The sequence below is a fragment of the Phasianus colchicus genome, chromosome 6, assembly GCF_987193195.1.
Source record: "Phasianus colchicus chromosome 6, bPhaCol1.hap1.1, whole genome shotgun sequence".
NCBI classification, from domain to species: Eukaryota; Metazoa; Chordata; class Aves; order Galliformes; family Phasianidae; genus Phasianus; species Phasianus colchicus.
This window is the reverse complement of record NC_143441.1, coordinates 32,799,966-32,820,728: the sequence shown is the minus strand read 5'-3', so window position 1 is coordinate 32,820,728 and position 20,763 is coordinate 32,799,966. Positions and strand designations below refer to the sequence as shown.

At 38.0% G+C, this 20,763-nt stretch overlaps 2 protein-coding genes across 17 annotated transcripts in view; one reads left to right on the top strand and one right to left on the bottom strand.

Annotated features, from left to right (window-relative positions):
• Positions 1-6,229, bottom strand: part of SLC25A40 (solute carrier family 25 member 40) — a 16,547-nt gene extending 10,318 nt beyond the window's left edge. For 5 of the 11 annotated variants that reach the window (XR_016467808.1, XR_016467809.1, XM_090142854.1 and 2 more), the window contains exons 1-5: positions 5,953-6,036; positions 4,754-4,888; positions 4,355-4,473; positions 2,261-2,320; positions 955-1,061 (exon numbers count right to left, since the gene is read on the bottom strand). Coding sequence is in view for 9 of the 11 variants with exons in the window: in XM_090142854.1 (XP_089998980.1) it covers positions 955-1,061; positions 2,261-2,320; positions 4,355-4,473; positions 4,754-4,888; positions 5,953-5,972 (441 nt within the window). In the remaining 2 variants the exon portion in view is untranslated. Of the gene's footprint in view, positions 1-954; positions 1,062-2,260; positions 2,321-4,354; positions 4,474-4,753; positions 4,889-5,412; positions 5,697-5,767; positions 6,128-6,152 lie in introns of those variants that run through there. The other 6 variants (XM_031614465.2, XM_031614463.2, XM_090142851.1 and 3 more) reach the window with 6 other exon arrangements.
• DBF4 (DBF4-CDC7 kinase regulatory subunit) lies at positions 5,965-20,763 on the top strand. 6 transcript variants are annotated; one of them, XM_031614460.2, is made up of 12 exons: positions 5,965-6,073; positions 8,832-9,010; positions 11,063-11,257; positions 12,073-12,123; positions 12,686-12,755; positions 12,895-12,971; positions 13,371-13,401; positions 13,637-13,679; positions 15,069-15,200; positions 17,502-17,616; positions 18,747-18,871; positions 19,646-20,763. In XM_031614460.2, exons 2-12 carry the CDS (start codon positions 8,840-8,842, stop codon positions 20,706-20,708), a joined length of 2,073 nt encoding a protein of 690 aa, XP_031470320.2. In that variant the 5' UTR covers positions 5,965-6,073; positions 8,832-8,839; the 3' UTR covers positions 20,709-20,763. The 6 variants fall into 6 exon arrangements, with proteins under 6 accessions (XP_031470320.2, XP_089998972.1, XP_031470319.2 ...); XM_090142846.1 differs by having other exon boundaries at positions 5,974-6,073; positions 8,835-9,010; XM_031614459.2 differs by lacking the exon at positions 5,965-6,073 and adding an exon at positions 6,208-6,407 and having other exon boundaries at positions 8,835-9,010.

Sequence of the window (20,763 nt, the reverse complement as noted above, 5' to 3'; positions counted from 1 at the left end):
GAACACTGAACCTTGATGGCCATTGAATTGAAAACATCTTCAAGAGATAAATTCCCTAATATCAGGGAACTTATTTTTCTTAAACTTTTGGGAGGAAGAGGCTGAAATTTGACAGATTAGAATATGGTCAAGATCAGGCTTTACTACAGGGCCTCAGAAGATACTGAACCTGATAGGCTACAAAAAGGGCTGGTACTACTATTTTTGTTTTCTTCAAGCTTCTTTTGTATTTGTTAGTTCTAGACATACGTGTTCATAATGCTGAACCAAGAAATTTACAGTCCAGGAAGGTACAGATAAATGACAGGAGAAAGGATGCCACAAAATCCAGTGTCTGAGCAGCAAATGTATGTATCTTACTAATGGTATGGACAAACATATCAGAACATTTGAATGGTTCCAGCATGGGCAAACTACCATGTCTACTACATTTTTCTCTGCTGCATTGTTTTATGAAAGGAAATCTGATGATATGATAGTTATTCTTCTTCATGAATTATCTTGTTATTGCAAAAATGGGCACATCATAATGTCAGTTGGAAAACTAAGTGATTTTCTAAAAATTATATGGTAAAGTTAATTGAAATATTCAGACAAGTTATTAATTTCAATAAAATTTGGTCATGGTAGAACCATTCAAGGAGCTATTTCATGAACACTTCATTCTTCTCAAATATTAAATTCTGAAAAATCCTTGATCATGTGTGTAATATAATAGTAGTTCAACAAGAAGCTGTGCAGCTGCTCTCTTACTCATTTTACCAAAGGAATTTGCATTTTCAGCTAGAAAAAAAGCATCATTAATCACTACCTAAACTACACTGTGTAACCACGTGAATACCCTCTCAAACAACAGCAAAAACTTAAATAAATAGATAAATTTAAAAAATGTATAGGATGCCATTTAAAAATGTTTAAAATGTACACTTTCATATAAATATGAAATGTCCTTACCAATGTCCCTTTGAAATGCCCATTTCTTTTATAGCATGCCTTACCATCTCCATTCTCACAAACACACGTATGATCCATCTGGCCACTGGAGTACACAAAACATTTTCCTAATAAAACAGTGTATAGAAGTATAATGAATGCATGTTCTTACTCTGCAGCAATTCCATATTGGATATAGTGGTGAGACAGATTTATCTCTGGTTAGAAAAATAGAGACAAAGTAGCTTTGAAAAGTCAATATCAACAGACCAGGTAGAAGGAAAGAGAAAACAAAGGTACAGGGAAAAAGAAAACAAAGGCATCCCTCACAGTGCCAGGAAGGGAAATTGCCCCCACAGGCTCAGGGAGACATGCTGTGTGGCAGTGCCACCTGCTGAAGGATAAAAGACAACGACACAAATCCTGAGTGTCACCTTTGTGCTTTCTGAACATCTTTCTGACTTTCAAATCTCTTACTGAGCTTTCCCTGCATCCATGTTATGGATGGAAGTATTACATCTTAGGCAAATCTATATTTGCACTTGATCATCCTCTCTAATTTTTATTTCTTCTACATCATGTACCTTGAATCTGCTAAATAAAATACTCCTGCCATTACAAAAACATACTGAGTCCCACATTACATTTTCACACTTTCAAAGAGTTTACAATTTACTAAAGTACCAGCCACAAGCATTTTACTTTTTTTTTTTTTTTTTAAATTTATGGCAACTGTTAATGCAAATACTTACCTCAACATACAAGAAACTTCTACAGCAGTCATCTCTTTTTCTGTTAAATCTCATTTATTAATGGCAACTAAATAGTCAAGTCTTTGAGCTCAGAATGTATTAACCTATTTAGAACCCAGGTGACAAGACTCATCTAAGAATTTTACTACTCTTTTTCAAAAGTTTTTTGATTCTGGAGGAGAGGGACTCTGACATAACACAGTGATCACATAAGCCCCTTATCAAAATATTTAGTCATGTATTAATAGCTTTTTATTTTTAACTCAATTGATTAATATTTGTACATTCTTCCATACTGAGAAAGAGATCATATAGCCTACTTTACATGAAATTGATTCACAAGATTTTTTTCCATTGTATCTATTCAGTAGCACATCTTTCCTTTAGCAATTTTATTGTGTGTGTGTGTTTGTTTGTTTGTTTGTTTGTTTAATTTCCCAGCTCACTGACTGAGGAAACAAACGTAGCTACTGAGAAACAAAGAAAGCCATTGTGCTACTCAGCTCCGTGACAATTACCCGCTAAGTGTGACAGCAAAGAGCAAAGTGCGCCCTCAACTGCAGAGCACTGCTTACCTTTGGGGAACGGATTGCTTTGGGCTTGCAGTCGAGTTTTGACAACATCAAGAGGAGTTACTAAAATGAAGCAAAGTAATCATTTAGAAACACTTTATAACCTGAAAATGTAGAAGTGTGCACATAACTCATCAGGAACTTTTACAACTTTTGTTCTTCAGGGATGGGGGATAGGGAAGAAGAGTGAGAACTATTTTACAGTGTAATCAGCCAGAGGGGGAAAGAAAACAATCATCACCATCAAAAGCAGCCCAACCTATATATCCCCTATATGTCATTTCTAACTTACTAACAGTTGCACATAGAACTGCTTGAAATAAACAAAGCTCACAAAAAAACACATTGTGCCAACTTGTATGAAATTGTTAAAAGTTGTGCTACTCTTCTCTGGCTGCTAACTTTTTATAAATGGCATAGCAGAGAGCTTCAGATTTTGTCTCAAGCATGTAAAAAACCACAGCATTTTCTATGCATTTATTCTTTTTCATTAAACTAATCTTAATAGTGATGCACAAAAGAAAACAAACAAACAAACAAAAACTTTAAACTTGTGATGTACTTCCCTTCTTTCCTTTGTGTGGAGCAGATCTAAAACTTTTGAAAAGTAAATGTAGGCTTAGGGAACTTTTTTTTTTTTTTTGCTTCCCGTTCATTACTTGAGATTACAACAGTCCTAGCCATGCTGAACCCTGCAGTTGTTTGTCAGCTGGACCACTCTCCAACCTCTGCTGATTGCATTGACTCAGGGCTTCAATCAGTTACGTACACACAGCAGCTAGTGCCATGTGAGACTCCAAGGTATCCAAAATATCTACACAATGGACAGATATGACACAGAACCTACAATTTCATTAAGCAGCAGCTGGTGACTAGGTCAAATAACCCAGCATGTGTATATGATATGCTTGTGCCCAGGCAAATATTTACTCCTCAGCTCTCCGTTGATGTCCATCTGCTGACCAGTACACTCTGCTCACATTTCTTTGTCTAAATGCAGGGATCTCGATGTGACTCTTGCAGCTCATTTCAGTTATATAAAATTTGGCTTTTATTATCATTTAGCCAATCACACATAACTCTTCCTAGTCTCCCAGATACCACTTCAGAAAGGAAAAGGTCTCCTTATACCTGCTAAGCCCTTGAATACCAATATCTTAAACTAGAACCTTATGCACAAAGAGTTGAAATACATTTTGTGAATTCTAGAGGTTCGATCTAGCTTTGCCTACTACTTTAACTAATATCACAGGACACATTGTGTAATGACAGAATGAATAGACTGAATTTGGCAAGGTCCTGGTAAGATCCTAATTTATAAAAGTCTGGAAGGTTTTTGCGGGAGGAGTCATGCTTAGAAAATTGTACATTTCTCTGCAGCTTAGTCAGTGTTAAAAGTCAGAACCAAAGGCTAGCTTAAGGCAAAAAAAGTAACAGAATAAGCTTGACAAGCTACAAGGGACATGAAGCATTGAACCTAACCAACCAGTGCCTCCTTAGGTTTACATGGGAAAGGACGTCATAAGCCAGAGGACTGAATAAAAGTAAAAGCTCAATTTCACAGATTATCTGCACGTTTAAAAGACCTTACAAAAAAACCTATCCTTAAAACTGCTGAAGGAAACAAACGATAAAATGCTCTGACAGCGTACAACAGCAGAGCAAGTGAATTGATGTTACTACTGCAGTGGTAACGTGAAGAGGACATCTCATGTTGTCCAGTCTTGCACGGTTTGTATCTAGAACTGTAAATTTTTATTTAAAAACTATTTTTAAGTGGCAGAAAGGATAGAAAGTCATTTTCATTGTTTTTTTTGTTGTTGTTGTTGCTTTTTGTTTGTTTGTTTTTCCAGAAAGCAAGCAGTGAGAAAAGATAAAGGAAGAGAAAGTTTAAAATTACTCTTATTTTCAGAAATAGTTAAAGGTTATCAGGGAGGGTAAAGATTTCAATTAACCACCATATTTGATATAATTAAAAAAAATTAAAAAATAAACATTAGCAGAAGTTTACAAACCACATATATGCAGTCAGCAAGCTCCATCAAACCAAAGAGCAATCACTTTGTAAAGATTTTCTCTGTAGCAAGTTTGCCTTACCAAACAATGATGTAATTATAGCTCCGCAGCAAGAGGACACTGCCTGCTGAATAGTGGTTGTTTTGCTGAAATTACTATTACTCATCTCAGCCATCACTTTATCCTCAGAGAAGAAAAATCTGTTAAGGAACAGAAGAAGTATATTGCAAGACTTGCTTACAACTTGCAGAAAAATCAAGTAAAAAATTATTTTTAATTTTTACTAATGCATTACATATAAGCAGGAGTAATGTAAGAAAATGTAATATACAACTTGCATATAGGGAACTCAGGTTTTTTGTTTTGTGGGGTTTTGTTTGTTTGTTTGAAATTAAGTTTTCTACATAACAGGAAAACTTCCTAAACTTTTAAACATAAATTACCTGACACTTTACAAACCACATTAAATATGTAACATACCTTACTTTTTGCTGCAACAAAGGGCTTAGGAGCATGTCAGTGGTCTGTACAAAGGTAAGTGCTCTGCCTGTGCAACCCGTGCACTGCAGCAGAGCAGAGCACTTCATCCAGACCCCCCTCTTGCTTCTGTCATTCCTATGAGAAAATCCAGAGAGGTCTCCTGGTGAATGCTGCCAGTAAATATTAATTCCTTCAACAAATCCTGCTGTATATTTTCATAGGCAAGGACTCAATACCTTAGAAATGTAAGCACAGAATCTAGAAATAAGGAGCTAATATAAATCTAGGCAGAAAAAGAAAACAAAAAGAAAAACAATCAAAGAGCAAAACGAGCCCATTTTCAGGACACAAAATCCCCAAATGACAGAACATCCTGAGTTGAAGGGGATCCACAAGGATCATTGAGCCCAGCTTCTGGCTCCATACAGGACCACCTAAAAAGACAAATGGCTGAGGGACATACCTTTGAAAACGCACACAGATTTAGTAAGTGCAATTGTGACTTTATTAATATGTATTGATCTAAGCTTTGTATTTGATCCATAGGACAGGCTGGAAAGTTGGATGAAGAGGAACCTAATGAGGTTCAACGATGGTATGTGCAGAGTCCTACAGCTGGGAGGAATAACCTTATGCTTCTGTACAAGTTAGGGGCTGACCTGCTGGAGAGGAGCTCTGCAGAGAAAGACCTGGGTGTCCTGGTGGACAACAGGTTGGCCACGAGCCAGCAGTGTGCCTTTGTGGCCAAGAAGGCCAATGGTATGCTAGGATGCATTAAAAAGACTGCAGCCAGCACAGTGATCCTCCTCCTCTACTGTGCCCTGGTGAGGCCACGCCTGGAGTACTGTGTCCTGTGCTGAGTTCCTCAGTCCAGGGAACTTCTGGGGAGAGTCCAGCAGTGGGCTGCAAAGATGACTGGGAGCATCTCCCTGATGAGGAAAGGCTGAGAGACATGGGAGTGTTCAGCACGGAGAAGAGAAGGCTGAGGGGGATCTCATCACTGTTTATAAATACCTAAAGTGAGGGAATCGAACGGATGGGGCCGGGCTCTTTCTAGCGGTGCCCAGTGTCAGGACAATGACAGTGGGCCGGATGATCTCCAAAAGTCCCGTGATTTACACAACTCTGTGATTCTGTGAATGTTTTGCTACGTTCCCCGAGTTTAAAACGAAAGACTCCGCCCCCAGACGCCGCCATACCGACGCCTCCCTCCGCACATTTAGGACCCTGCGGGACTGAGGCGCTCCCCGTGCCGCCGCCACGCCCTCAGTACCGTGCGGAGAGCCGCGGCGCGTCTTCCCGTGTGAGGGCGGCGCTGAGGTGAGGCGGTACCCCTACGCGGCCTTCCCGCCCTCGCGGCGGCCTCTTTTCCCCTCCCGTCCCTCCGCGCCCCCCTCACCCCGCCGGGCGGCGCCTTCCCGCCCTCCCTCTCGCCGGGGCGGGGCTCGCACGCGGCGGACCGTTGGTAGCGCGCGGGCCGCGGCGGGCGCCCGTGGGCCGCGGAGCGGCGAGGCACGGCCTCGTCCTGCCGGGAGGTGAAGGGAGGGGGCGGCCGGGCGGTGCTGCGCCCGCAGGGCTCCCGGCGGGAGGATGTGAGGCCGCGGGAAGATGAAACCCAGCGCCGCGGAGGTCAGCAACAAAGGAGCGCGTCCCCGTAAGTGGCGGGGCCGGGGCTGCTGCCGGCGGGTAGGCCTGCGGCCGGCTTCGTTACTACGGCGGGGTAGCGCGCCGGCATTCCCTCTCGGCGGTTTTGCCCTTTCGCTTCGCCCGGTGTCGGGAATCGGTCGTTAAAAGCCTAACTGGGGAGGGACGCGAGCCGGCTGCCCGCAGGCCCTGCCCCGCGCGGCCCCTCCGTGGCCAGCGCCGTGCCGCCATCCGCAGGGCGCGCGAAGCGCTGGGCGGCTGAGCGCTGTTACCGGCTGCGGGCCTTGCGTTACGCCGAGCAAGTTCGGTCCGCGTTTTTCAGCGGTGATCGCAGTAATTTTTGAGGTGCTCTGGCCGTCGCTTGTGTGACGCGGTGTTTGATCCCTTCAAAGCTTCTCCTGCCCGTCTGCTTATCTGTGGCTCGAGACTTCATCCTTCTCTCTTCAGCTTCCAAATGAGTTACGCTGTCCAAAGCCTCCGCGTTTCCTGTTTGTCTGCTTCTCCTGGTTTCTCAGATTCTACCGAATTAACTGCTCTTCCTGCTTTGCTTCTACATATTCATAACCACTGCTGGGAGAATACAGCAGCGGTGGTGGCTTTGCTCCCTCCTGTTAAGGCAGTTTCAGGGAAGGAGAGAATGCGTGGCTGAGGGACCGTTTTGACTCTAGAAGATGCCTGCTCGCTTCCTGTAGCAGCTCTCTGTCCTTTCTGAACTTCTCCACAGGAGAAGTAACCAGAGGTTGACCCGCAGTCACTGAGGAGAAAAGCAGTGTAAAACCACCAAAATGCCGGGCTTGGATGATTGAGCCTCCATCATAGGTTGTAAACCATCATAGGTTGTAAAAGGACTCCTGGAATGGATGCAAGTAGGAATGGTCGCTCACACTTGAGTGCATTTAGGATCTCTCAAAGTATTCCTCTTCTGTGCCTCTTCTCTTCCTCTTCTTCAGATTCACACCCCTCTATTGCTTGTGTCCTCTGGTACATACAGTATCACTTTCTTTTTATTTTCTACCTAACTGCTGGTTTGGGGTTTATGCCCCATAGTTCTTGTACTGGAATGAGCTATTCGGCCATTATCTCTGCTCTTTTTAATTTTGTTTATCGTATTTCCCCTAAATCACTTATTTTGCCCACTGAGCACCTATATGTGAGATGATTCCAAATGCTTTTGATCATCTTTTTTTTGCACTTTTTTCTCGGTTGTAGAGTACATGCTCTACTCCTCATGCACCTTTTTTTCCCTCTTAAAGCTGCACATGTTATTTAAGTGTGGCAATTCATGAGTTTATATAGTGGTATAATAAAATTGCCCAATTTATTTTCTGTTTTTTAGCAATTTCTGGAGGATTTCTTGTTTTTACTTTTTTTTTTGTTTGATACTCAGTGTACATACAAGGTTTCTCTTCTGAAATGAGAATTAATTCTTACTCAGACTGATTTATTTTAATTCTTTAAATTTCCTTATTTGTCTATTCTGATGGACTTGAGTGGATGGTTCTGAGTTGATCATCAGGCTTTTAATTCCAGTACCTGAAGGGGGCCTTCAGGAAAGCTGCAGAGGGATTATTTATAAGGGGAGATAGCAATAGAACGAGGGAAAATGGCTTTAAACTGGAAGAGTGTGGATTTAGACTCGATATCAAGAAAATTCTTTACTGTGAGGGTGGTGAGACACTGGAACACAGGATGCTCAGCGAGGCTGTGGATGCCCTCAGCCTGGAGGCATTCAAGGCCAGGCTGGATGGGGCTGTGAGGAGTGTTGTCATCAAGAGGGAGGTGTCCCTGCCTATAGTGGGGAGTTGGAACTGAATGATCTTTGAGGTCCCTTCCAACTCAAACCATTCTGTGATTCATTCTATGATTCAGTTGCTGTAAGTTGTCTCTTAGTTTAAGAGGGAAAATTAACAGAGGACAGAAAGAGTGGTTGTAACTACAATGATTCTGGAACTTTAAGCAGACTTCCTTAGTCTCAGATGGATGCTGAAAAGTTAGATAACTAGTATGATCTTCCTCTTATTTTTTGTTTCATTGGCTTTTGACTTGTTTTTGTTCTTTTGCTTCTATATGAATCTCCTTTTTTTCTTAGATGAAAAAGTGAGAGGCTGGTCTTTTTCCTTTAAAATAGTGCTCTTGTGATAATCCGTGACTGTACCAATAGTGTATGTACTGTGCTATGAAGATGGAAAATGCTTAACAAAGTGGATGAGAAAATTGATGACGTATGGCAACTGAAATAAAAAATCCATTTTAGGACATGATTTTAAAAAGAAAAAAAAAAGCAACTTTTAAGGGCTCTTTGTTATTTATGTCTCGTTTTGGATATGTTTAACATGTAGGTCTTTATTAAATGTGTTGTATTATATGGAAGCTTGCCTTCTTTCATTTTAAACAGAGAACCCACATTTCATACAATATAATTCTTTCTTGGCAGCAGATGAAATGCAAGCAAAAACAGAAAAGATAAAATTTTCTCTGAAGAGCGTCAAAAAAGAAGTAGGAAAACCAGAGAAACTGAAATATAAACCACTTACTGGGAAAGTGTTTTACCTCGATATTCCATCAAATGTGATCTCTGAAAAAATAGGGAAGGATCTTAAAGAACTAGGAGGGGTAAGTTAATGTTCAAATGAAACTGAAAGAAAATCTGCGTCTGGGATGGCTATTCCGTGTACTGTGCTACTGTGTTTTAATGTTACATTTATTTGAGAAGTGAAGGAGTTTTATTTTTTAATGTTATTTTAATGTTTAGTATAGCTAATCAGCTTATCAAGAAGTTGTTTTCATGGGGTTTTTGCTTGTTTTTACTAGGAGCTGTTTTGCTATCTGTAGCAGAAGTTTTTATCATAGAGGTTTGTTTTCAGCTGATGTTTCATTTACTTAGATTTTTATCCAAGTGCCCTAAGTTTCAGTGTTTGAGGCGAAGTGTTTTCTGCAACCTCTGAGTATTTTTGACACAAGTAAATGTGCTAAAACTGAAGTTCTTCTGATGAACCCGAAAGAGGTTAGAGGAAGTATTTTGCATGTTTATGGAAAGTCTCATTCTTTTAGCTTGGTATGGGTTATTTGTTAAGATTGTCTTTTACTTGAATGATTTGATAGAGTTTGCATGCATTTAATCGAATCATATATAAGATAATTTCCCAGATTTTCTAATACATTTTATGTTTAGAGGCTATTTAACTAGAAGTATAATGGGAGAGTGGTTTGACTTTTTTTTTTTTCCCCTCAACTAAGTACAGGCTGAGGCTTATAAAGGCTGAGCTGGAATATTATCACCTAGCAGAGGGAGGAGGTATGCATCCCTCTTGGCATTCAGGGCAGGTTGTGGAGAAAGAACTGAAGAAAGAGTTTTTGTGTGGTTGATGGGCCCAAAGGGATGTAGAGAGGAACAAAAGGTTTTGAGAGATTGCTGTGGAACATCAGCTCCTCAATATCATGGTTGAAATGTGAGCTAAATTAGAGGAGCAGAGTTAGGAAGCAAGACCAAAGTGGCATGAGATGAGGTTTCAAAAACAAACAAAACCCAACAACCCCACATTGACTTCTTGCTGGTTTTCTTTTTTTTTTTTCTTAAAGGCATTTATTCTTTAAAAGGTACTCTGGGGCTCTTTAAACAAAAAGATTTGCATAGCTAATTCCACTTACATTCTGAGTTTTAACCTGAATGTTTTCAAGTACTCATCCTCCTACTATGAGCAAACAGCTGTGAAAGCCACATTTTTAAGAGCGATACTTCCACCCATTCTGGTGGCATTATCACAAGAATGGCTGATAAGGCTTGGGTGTGGTGAGGAGCAGCAGCAGGAAATTGAAATGCTCTATAATGTCAGCAGTCAGCTGAGATGATCAGCTCCAGCACTGGACCTGGCTGCCCGGAGAGAGGTGCTGAAGTTTCCTCTGGAGATACTCAAAGCCAGCAAGAAATTTTGGTGGTTAAAGTTGTGTACTACTTTCATAGTCAGGTTTTTACACTTTCAGCCTTGCCATTTGACCTCAGTAAGGCATTTCAGTAAATGCTTTCTGCAGAGTATGTTAATGAAAATTAAGTATTTGTATTGAAATCATGAATTCTGATGGGGGAAATATACACTTTGTTTTAGTGAGTATAAAAATGCTATTACTCTATTCAAGCATCTATGCTTTTGAGAAGCATTATGAACACTTTAGGTGTGAAATGGGGTAACTATTGTTTCACAGTTTCATTTTTCTGTGGGTTCTGAAATTCATTGTTGTATCTCCTTGCAAACTGTAAATTACGTTTGCTTTGTGAGCTAAGTTTAGCTGAACACTTCATGACTTCTGTTAAGTTACCTAAAATGTGGTTTCCTTTGAATTATTCTGTAATTTCTCAGCACACTTGTTCTGTTTGGAAAGTATTAGAGCTCAATACATCAAGAAACGGTAATAAGCAAAATCAATCAAAAAAACAACTTTGCTTTGGGTTAGAAAATCGGAAGTGAAACTATAAAGCTTCTGATTGGTAAGATCTTGCTGCAGTTCAGTTGTCGTTATGTATAGATTTTAAATGTCTTCCTCATAATTCTTTTTTGTAATAGTAGATTTGTTTAGAAGTTTTGTCTCTTCTTCAGTGCACACAAAGCAAGAAGGGAATTACTAATCCATTGTCCTGAAATAATAATTTGCTTTATTTCTTTTTATTAGAGAGTGGAGAGTTTTCTTAGCAAAGATATCAGCTATCTGGTGTCCAGTAAAAAGGAGGCAAAATTTGCACCAACTCTTAGTCAGATCTCTCCAGTTCCTAGCCCAGAATCTGTATCTAATGGAGGAAATGGTACATCTTATCCCAGGAACCAAAAAGATCGACAGGACGGAAGTTCATTTAAGGCAGCAGATGCAGTAAGTTTCTATAATAATAATGCTGCAAAACAACTACAACCTGGGAGATGCACTATCAGAATTTTTTTCGTGTCTTGTTTTCTAATGTTGTTAATGCAGATACCCACAGAAGTAGTCTTTGATGGTAGTTCAATGAAATAATTACAATTGAACATTGTATTATCAGAGTTTTTTTAATTCTTAGATGATTGTGTTAATTTCAGTTAGTTTCTGAGTTTCTGCAGATTTACCTGAAGTCTGTTTCATTGGCAAGTTTAGTGCCCTCTCTATCCTAACGTGATACTTACTCAGAAACATAGGTGTGGGACAGTCTATGTATTGGTTTTTGTTGGACTGGGTGGCTGAGGTCACCTCTTCTTGACAATAACCTGGATAGGTGAAGGCATGTTCATTATGAATGCGCAGAATATAGTACAAAGGGAGCTACTGATGATAGAAAAGTCAGAGATAATTATGCCTGAGCCTGTAGTTACATTCATGGCTGGTAGCTAAATTTAGCATAAGTTCAGTTGATGAAACCTCATCTTTTGGTATATCCCACAGGCTCTTGTTCACACCATCTGTCTTGATCCAGCACTTGACGTTGCTTCAGCCATTCATTGACCTGCTTTGGTTGAAAACTACTTTTTCTTTTTTCCCCTCAGAATGTATGAACCCCAACCTTCTATGAAAAATGAAAATTTATGAAAAATAACTACGAAACAAAAAAAAGACTATTGTAGACTTTTGCTAGTAACAATTTTTTAATTTGCCTTATCTTTGACTTTCTGAAATGAAATCTAACTTGCTATGAATGTATTTCTGTTCTAATATAGGTACGTTTGAGCAGAGGAAAATCCTTAGCTGAAAAAGCAATCAGAGAGCAGGTAAGCTGGGTAATTTGTACATTTGTACTAGAGGAATTTTGGTCCTGAGGTTCTGGAAAACAAGCACTAGTAAGAATGATGGTGGTCTAAGACAGAGGTGTCTCATGGGATGTTCAGGCAGAAATTAGAGGATTGTTCTAAGCAAAGCACGAGTCAGACTGTGCTTTCTGGATACTTCCTGAAGAACTGAAATCCTTATGGTCTTATAATCAGTATTATATTTTATCAAGATTGTAATTGTAGGTAGCATTTGAAAAGTGCTTGTGAAATTGAAGTAAATGTACAAATTCATTGTCTTCAAGTATTAGATACTATAAAATACGACAGTAGAGAATGCTCTTGGCTTTGTAAAACGTTAACTGTAATCCTTTGATAGCAAAGTGTGACATGGAGATGGAGAAGTCAGTTGAGGATAGTTGTAATATTTTGGCAGGAAGTAAATAAACATTCTACAGTTGGATCTCAGCTTTCATAACATAGTTCTTATAATAAGATGAAGTATATTTATTACACTTTACTTGATCTTCTGCTCAAAATGAGAATTTCTTTTTTTTTTTAACAGGAATTAATCCCCTCTGGTAGCATACTGTCCAATGCTTTGAGTTGGGGAGTGAAAGTACTTCATATTGATGGTAAATATCTTTGGTGAAGCATAACTTGAACTAATAACATTGATTTCTTTGAACTTTTGTGTTTGAAATATTAAAAATGATAAATAACTTCAAACATACAAAAATAAATTCAGCTGAAATATAATTTTGTCTTTGCTAGATGTTAAGCATTATATTGAACAAAAGAAGAGAGAGCTCTACCTAATTAAAAGCACAGGCAATTCTTTTAAAGATGTGGTAAGTGTGTTTTTGCCATTTGTGAAAGTTAATTTGTTGTTAATTTGATTAAATGAAAAGGATAGGCATATTAAATACGGCCTACTGTGATGCATACAGATTTTATTTTAATCAGGTCTTGCTACTGTTCTGTTTTTCACTAACTAGTGTGTTTTATAAATGTTAAGACCATAACCTCAATGACAACATTTGTTTTTGCGGTCTATGAATAAGAGCTGCTTTAGGAAAGAGGACTGTATTTCCTGGTGAGCTTGATTTCTACAAAATTTATCACAATTGTGTATCACAAGTTATGATTGTCATAGGGAGACTCTCATAAGTTAAAATCAAGTCTTAAGATAAAGTGTGAAATAAAATTCCTATGAATGTTACACTTTTCCTCCTTTATTTTTTCAACAGGGAAAACAAGTTACCACTCAAAAGTCAAAAAGTAAGTATTTCAATGTGTAGAGGTTTTGCTGAACTTTTTGAATGCTTATAAGCAAATCAAGTATAAAACTGTCTTCTAACTTGTAAGCCTAAGAAAGTTTCTTGAAAATCAGGAGTTTGTCAAAGCAAGTACATAATGAGTTCTAAAATAATGCCTGTCTGTCCAAGAACTTGTAAACTTGCTAAAGTAAGCAAAGTATTTCTCTTTTAATTTCCTTTTTTCCTCCTGTGAGCAGGTAGGCTGAAAAACCCATTTGTGAAGGTGGAAGATAGAAGTCGGTGAGTGTTTTGTGTGCTTTCAGTGTAGTTCTCAAACTGAGAAATTCAGAAACGTGTCTTGTTGGGCTTGCTGACTTTAAAGACCAGATGTTTCCATCTATGTGTGGTTTGGGTAGGAATCTGTGTTGAGTCTTCGGATGAAATGAAAGAGGTATTAGTATGGTGGGAAATGTTTGGGATGGGTAGTAGTAGTAAAAAGTTAATGTGTAGCAATTTGTAGATCAGGACAGGGTTTGGTTTAATCTGTTCTTTGAGCCAGATGAATTAAAAGGAGGAAGACTTGAAACTTTAAACCTTGACATCTTGCCTGTTTTTTCTTAGATCCAGTTCATGTAGCCCAAAAGGCTAATAAAGCTTTCTATATTAAATCTTTCTATATTAAATATTGGTAGTTCTAACTCTTAATGTTCATCTTGGGAGACTGTAAGAAAAGTCATTATACCATAAAACATTCCTCAAAATCAGGCTAAATTTACAGTTCAGTGATTTATTACTTAAAAAAAACAGCACAGCTGTTAATCTAACTTCATTACTGTCATAGCGTAAGATCTGATACTTTCAGACTTCACAATTTTTGCATTTTTCTGAACTCGTAATCAATAGGATCTGGTTGTGTAACTCCTCAATAAGGAAAGAGGTTGCCAGAAGTTGGGAGAAAAATGAATTATAACAACATGAGTGGGAATCTTGAATCTAGTCTTATACTGTGAGCTGGTAAGAGTAGGTGTGATGGATATGAGAGTATTGGGGAGAGTGGGATAAATATGTTTTCAAGCACAAAATATATAAATGTGTGAATTTTATATTGGACTCTGAACATTGCAGCTAAGTGATTATGTGAATTTTGTCATTACCTTTTTCAAACACTTTTAATACATGCAAGTGCTGGTGTACTTGCTAGTTCTGTTGTCTTTCTATGTATGTTTTGTTTCTGTGCAGGAAAACTACTTCCATGGAAACTTAATGTTCAGTTTTAAAAATATTTTCAATGATAAATTGGAAACCTTTCAAAAAGGGGAAATTGATTTAAAAAAAAAAAAAACAAAACAAACATTTGAGGTAGGAATGCTATTTCTCAGGAACACGGATCTACTTTCATCGAAATTGTTAATTGTGTTGGTTGTGCAGATCTCCTACACGTTACAGCCAGACGTAGCCATGGAGTGTGCTTGGCAGCTCTGAAAAGTCAAGGCAAACTTTATTTTGAGGAGGCATTGAGGAAGAAAGGAATTACTTTTCCTTGGTTATTTATCTGTTTAACATTTTTTTTGTACATTACATGTGAAAGAGAAGCTTGTTTTCAAAGACCTTTTAACCTATTTATAGTTTTTAATATAAACTGCTTGGTTGTTTTGCTGCTTCTAATGCACCTGTTTTGTCTTAATGCAGCTCCTACCGACCATTTTATCTGCAGTTACCGAGTTTTCCAGCTCTCAACTACTGTGTTCCAAAACCTTGTAGTCCATTTGAGGTGGATAAGAAGCATCCTTCTGGTCAAAAACAAACTCAGTCTAAGCAAAGGTTTGTTGATTACTCATTATTGAGTTATATACAGAGGAGAGAGAGATCCTCCAAAATAATTTTAAAAGTAATTATTTTCTAAAAGAATTCTTCTGCTTCTTATTTCTGTGATACTTAATACTAATTTCCACATCTTGACTGTTGCATTTGCTACACTGTAACTATTGCTGTCTGTCTTTCTGTACCCTCTTTATCCTGTCTTTAGTCCTTATTTTGGACACACGGATGCATACATCCGGAAATGCAGCGTTCTCCTATCATAAGATGGGGTCAACATAAGATATTTTTTTCTTTTCTACCACTGGTTTCTTCTTTGTCCACCTCTTGGATGCCATCCAGTAAGTATTTTATAGGCAGTAAATTTCTTAAGACTTCCTGTGATGTTTGTCAGTAAAAAGCTGAAAAGAAGGCACCTAATTGTTAAGTGATATTCAGTTATAGTTCAAAATCATTATTGCTAAGGAGCACATCTGCCTTGCATGCACAATTAAATTTATAGAAATTAGACATTGCAAATGTTGCTTCATTGCTTCAGAGATGAAAAATGGATACTTTCTGTAGTTAGTTTATCTTTCAGCAAGTGTTTATGTGATATGGGTTGATGTTCAGACTCTGAGTATTCCAGAGGTTTCAAATCAATTTTATGATTTGAAACAACTTTCAGATGTTGATTTTTCTTTTACTGGGGGAAATTGGTGTCCTTAATTTCTTCTTCTTGCATACACGGAGACTATAAATGTTTGACTTCAAGAACTGATTCATAGCAGAGACTAAAATATTTAGGTGAAAAGCAGCTTTGATTTACTTGAAACTTTCTGTGTCTGGTAACTTTTGCTGCTGTTCTGTTCTTTAGATCTAAAACTTATTCATAGAGAAAACAAGTGTCAAACCTAAATAGCTTCTGCGTTGTCCATATTTTGTCCAGTCTAAACTATTATTAGACTTCTGGAGGTTTTCAGGTGATGTTGCAACGATAAATGAGCACAGCAACATAGTGCAGTAACCTTTGCAGTAAGTAGGGTATTTCTGATGCTGTCTCTTCAAAGGGGCCTTAGGATAGCCTGTTCTCTTTAAACCACTTTCTAAAATGAAAAGTACAATAGTCTTTTTTTATGTATAGATTAAGAAATACGAGGCGTTAGTTTTAAATTTCAGGAATTGGGTTCCAGGTAATATTTCTTATTAATCTGTCAATCTGGCACATGCCAGAGATGTTTAGGTGGAGTTTTATTTATTCCATAGCTAGCAGGTAAAGGTGATGACTGTCATTTCTTTTTTTAAGAAGGGTCACACTTCAGATAATAAATTCTGTCTCTTTTATCTTGTGGCTTGCAAGCCTTAGTGGTTCTTCGTGATTTTTACATTTCTAAGGGAAGAGGTGAAAACGCTACTGCAGTTTTGAAAGTGGACTCTGGAATCTGAACAAATGCTTGGTTGGTCTTTATATAAACGTCTATGCAGATTCTTGGTGGAGTCTGACAGCATGATTTTTTTTTGTCTAGACAGGGAGGTGGCACTATTCTCTTGAAGTAAAATGAAAGTAGGAACTGATGATTTTGTTTTACTGTAGGGTAGCTTAGTAGTGAATTGCAACAAGCTGTAGCTCTGTCCAGATGAGGACTCTGAAGGTCATGGAACAGATATTGAAAATCTCTTTGTGGTTTTATCTTCTGGAAGAACTTCTGGTTCATTTCCTCGTATTTCCACTTAACGTGTACCTTGAAGAAGACGATGGAATCATACTTGATCAACATGTTCAAAAGCTGCATGTAACCAACAAATAGGACTATTCTTTACCTTTTATCAAAGAAGGAAAGATCATCTATTATACCAAATGTTTTTCTGCATCAAAAATATTGACAGGAGATGAGATGCTGGAAGACTTCCTAGTTTTGATTCTATCAAACTTCCTTTTATTAGCTGTGCAAAGAAATTTCAACAAATCCTTTGATTTGACAAGTGAGATTTGTTTTATAAGTTCAGCATTGCTTAATCTGAGTCAGTGAAAGTAGGAAATCTGTATGAATCTGAATGTTTTATTCTCATGTATAGTTCCATTGGGTTCCATTGGGTATGCCTGTTTTGTTGCACTAATTTATTGATTGATTTTTTTTTTGAGTGCATCAATTTCTATTCTGTTTTTCCTAAGCATTTACTAGGGTGGTTTAAGTAGTCTGAGAAGGAATGAAGGTGTTCTCTTTCTTAAATGATGTGAATGAAAATGAACATTTTTGTAGGAGGCATGTATAGAACTCACCTCCGTATGTAACAGTCATTAATTTATTTTGTTTCTGCTAACAGAAAAGATATAAACAGTGACAAGGACTGCAGAACTCCTGCTCAGCTTCATCAGAAGGACAAAAAAAGGAGAGGATATTGTGAATGCTGTGGGAAGAAATATGAAGATCTACAAACTGTATGTGTGGAATATGAAATACATTGTTTTCAAACAGTCTTAAAACAGTAGAACAACGATTTCTATTTGCTGTTTTAATTTTTTTTTAATTTAAAAGGTCTGAGTGTATTTTCTTAATAGCAGCAAGTTTTTTTTCTTTGTCTATTTCAATTCTTTGCTGTTTCTGGGTATGGTGGCTGAAAGCATTAATGGCTCTTGTCTCAGAGGCACTGATTGTAAGATCACCTATTTAGTGGACGAAGGGAATGTGTTGAATGTAGTTTTTCTGGATATTAGCAAGACTGCTTATACTGTTCTTCATAATATTTTTGAATATTTTGTCCAGTTATGAGACAAACAAGTATGCATTGCACTGGGTGAAGAACAGGCTCAAAGAATTGTAGTGAATGGGACTGCACCTGGCTGGCAGGTGAGGTGCTGGTTGGCATTTGGCTCATTGTGCACCAGCATTGTGCCCCAGCAGCAGAGAGAGTAAACTGCACATAGCATAGCCAGATGTCAAAAGAAGTGATTATTCTCATATATTTAATATTAATGTGGCCTCATCTGGAAAACTTCATGCAGTTCTAGGCCCCACTGTTTAAAAAGGATATTAAGACCCAAAGAGGGGCAACAAAGCTGGTTAAAAGGGCTAGATGCAATGAGGAGGATGCTAGGTTTGTGAAGCTTGGAGAAAAGGAGGTTGAGGAATGACCTTATTACTGCCTTCAGCTTCCTGGAGATGGGAGGTGGAGACAGAGGTGCTCATTTTTTCTCTCTGGTATCTAGTGACAGAATGTGTAGCAGTGACTCAAAGGTGTCATGGGGAGTGTTCAGAGCTGACGCTAGAGGGGAAAAAAAAACATTTTCTATTTTTTTACCAAAAGTGCAATTGGGCACTTGAACAGGCTTCTCATGGATGTAATTGATGCCTGATGTCTGTTTGTGTGGCGTTTGGCTCCTAATGATATTTTTTAACTTTGAATAGCCAATCTGACAGTTGGACTCAGTGATCTTTGCAAGTCCCTTCAAAATGGGACTATTTTATTCTAGCAACAATAAATTATCAATATTGCTCCATATCAGAGTATTGATTTGTATATTCATATTTGTAGCATTACTTTTATTTCATGATAACCTTTTAATTCCAGCATCTTGAAAGTGAACAGCACCAGAAATTTGCACAAAGCGCACAGTATCAAGTTGTTGATGATATAATCTCCAAGTTTGTTTATGAGTTTGTTGAATACAGGGATGATGAAAAAAACATGAAAAGGTAAGTTGCATGTCCTTAATTTTCAAACATCTGTGAGTTAAGGCATTAAATATAAAGACACTTTAGTTATAAAATTCTGAACCTAGTATGGAACAAGTTCATGTTTTTGAGTCTGATAAACATCACTGGAACTTGCAATGCAGTAGTTTCAGAAATTAAAAGGAAGAAATGATACATATGGTATCATGGGAATATGAAGCTAGAGAGACTTTCCAGGAGCTGTTCCATCTATCCATAACCTTCAGAAAAGAAGTTGTCAACTATTCTAAAATATAACTGGTGGAAGGACAGCAGTGTCTGGATGTCTTGCTCTAAAAGCTTTTTGATGTTCTTAGTAGCCTAAGATGAACAAGTAATAACTTCCTCATTCAATCTCATCTCTTTAACAAGAAGATCCAGATTTGTCTACAATCTATAATATTATCTTGAGGGGAAAAAACATAATTCTGCTAAGCTTGTGTCTGTATGCAATAGGATATTCACAGGTATTTATCATTGCATTGTATTCATTAACTTTTGTTCTCAGTAGCATCATGACTGAGACTTACTGAAATGGTAGACTGCTTACCTATATTCATGAGCTGTAGAAATCAATAGTAAAAGATTAAATTCAAATACAAAGTACTGCGTTGCAGCAGAAATAATGTTTCTACTCTTACTTTGGAAAAAATTTGCTTTGTCAGTTTAGTTGCTCTTCTAGATGTTTGCATAATGAATTATGTTACTTTCTTTCAACTGTTTGATTGTTAATCATCCTGAACAATTTAATTGTAGGATAAAATGTAGTACAGGATATTTTTCTCCTATTATTGGGAAGATAACACGACCTGATGAGCTGAAAGAACGACTGAAAAAGCAACGCATTTCATTGAAAACTTACTCGTGGAAAGATACTACAATGCAGGCACTCAAACTGGATCGTCAGCCTGCAGAAGTACAGCCAAATTCCGTGTTGGTGCCTACCCCTATTTCTGCATCTCTGTGTTCAGTTCTTTACTGTCATCTGTCTCAACCTCCAGAAGTAAAAAGTAAATTCAGAAATAATGGTGAAAACACAAGAACTGATTGCTTCTGTGCCACAAACCTAGGACAGTCTGTAATGTCACCAAATTTCATACAGCCACTTCCTCAGAAAGATGGTAAATCATATATGGAGAACTTGTGTCAAGATTATGAGCCATTCAGTAAAGAAATACTTGAACCAGAAGTAAATAAAAAGAATTTACAGCCTTTTCAGGAAGGTGTGTGTACCTTCTGTTCTCATACTCAAGTTACAGATTTTAGTGAAAAAGACAAAAACTTAGCACAGCCTAAAAGAAAATTAAATCCTGCAATAGTTCTACCCGCAAAATGTTTGAAAAAAACAGATGCCAATCCTACGTTTGTCGAGAAACATCGTGATTTATGTGATAATCATCAACAGATGCAGCACAATGTAGTTCTGGAGGCTGAGGTATTTGAGTCTGCTATAAACAAAGAACTTAATGAATTGGCTGCCAACACTGCACACTGTTCACCATCTGGAAAGCTGCACAGGAAAGTAAAGCTTTGCTTAGGAAGAAATAAAAGAGAAAACCGGAAACAGAATATAGAGTTATGTGTGAAGTATGCAGATAGACTGTCTGTCCCCAGAGAGAAAAGGGATTGCAGCTCACCAGTGCAGGCCCTACTGGAGTTGTTTCAGACAAGTGAAATAAAATCTGAATTTAGAGGTTTTTCGGTTTACACTGATCATGAAGATTTGACTGGCACAGAAGATGTATGGGAAGGGCAGAACACAAATGTTGTTAGTTCGTTATTTTCCTCTTCATCCTCATCCCCATTTGTTGGATTTTAATGCTGCTTTATTTAATACAATGTTTTTCAAATAAATTTGCAGATTTAAGATTTTA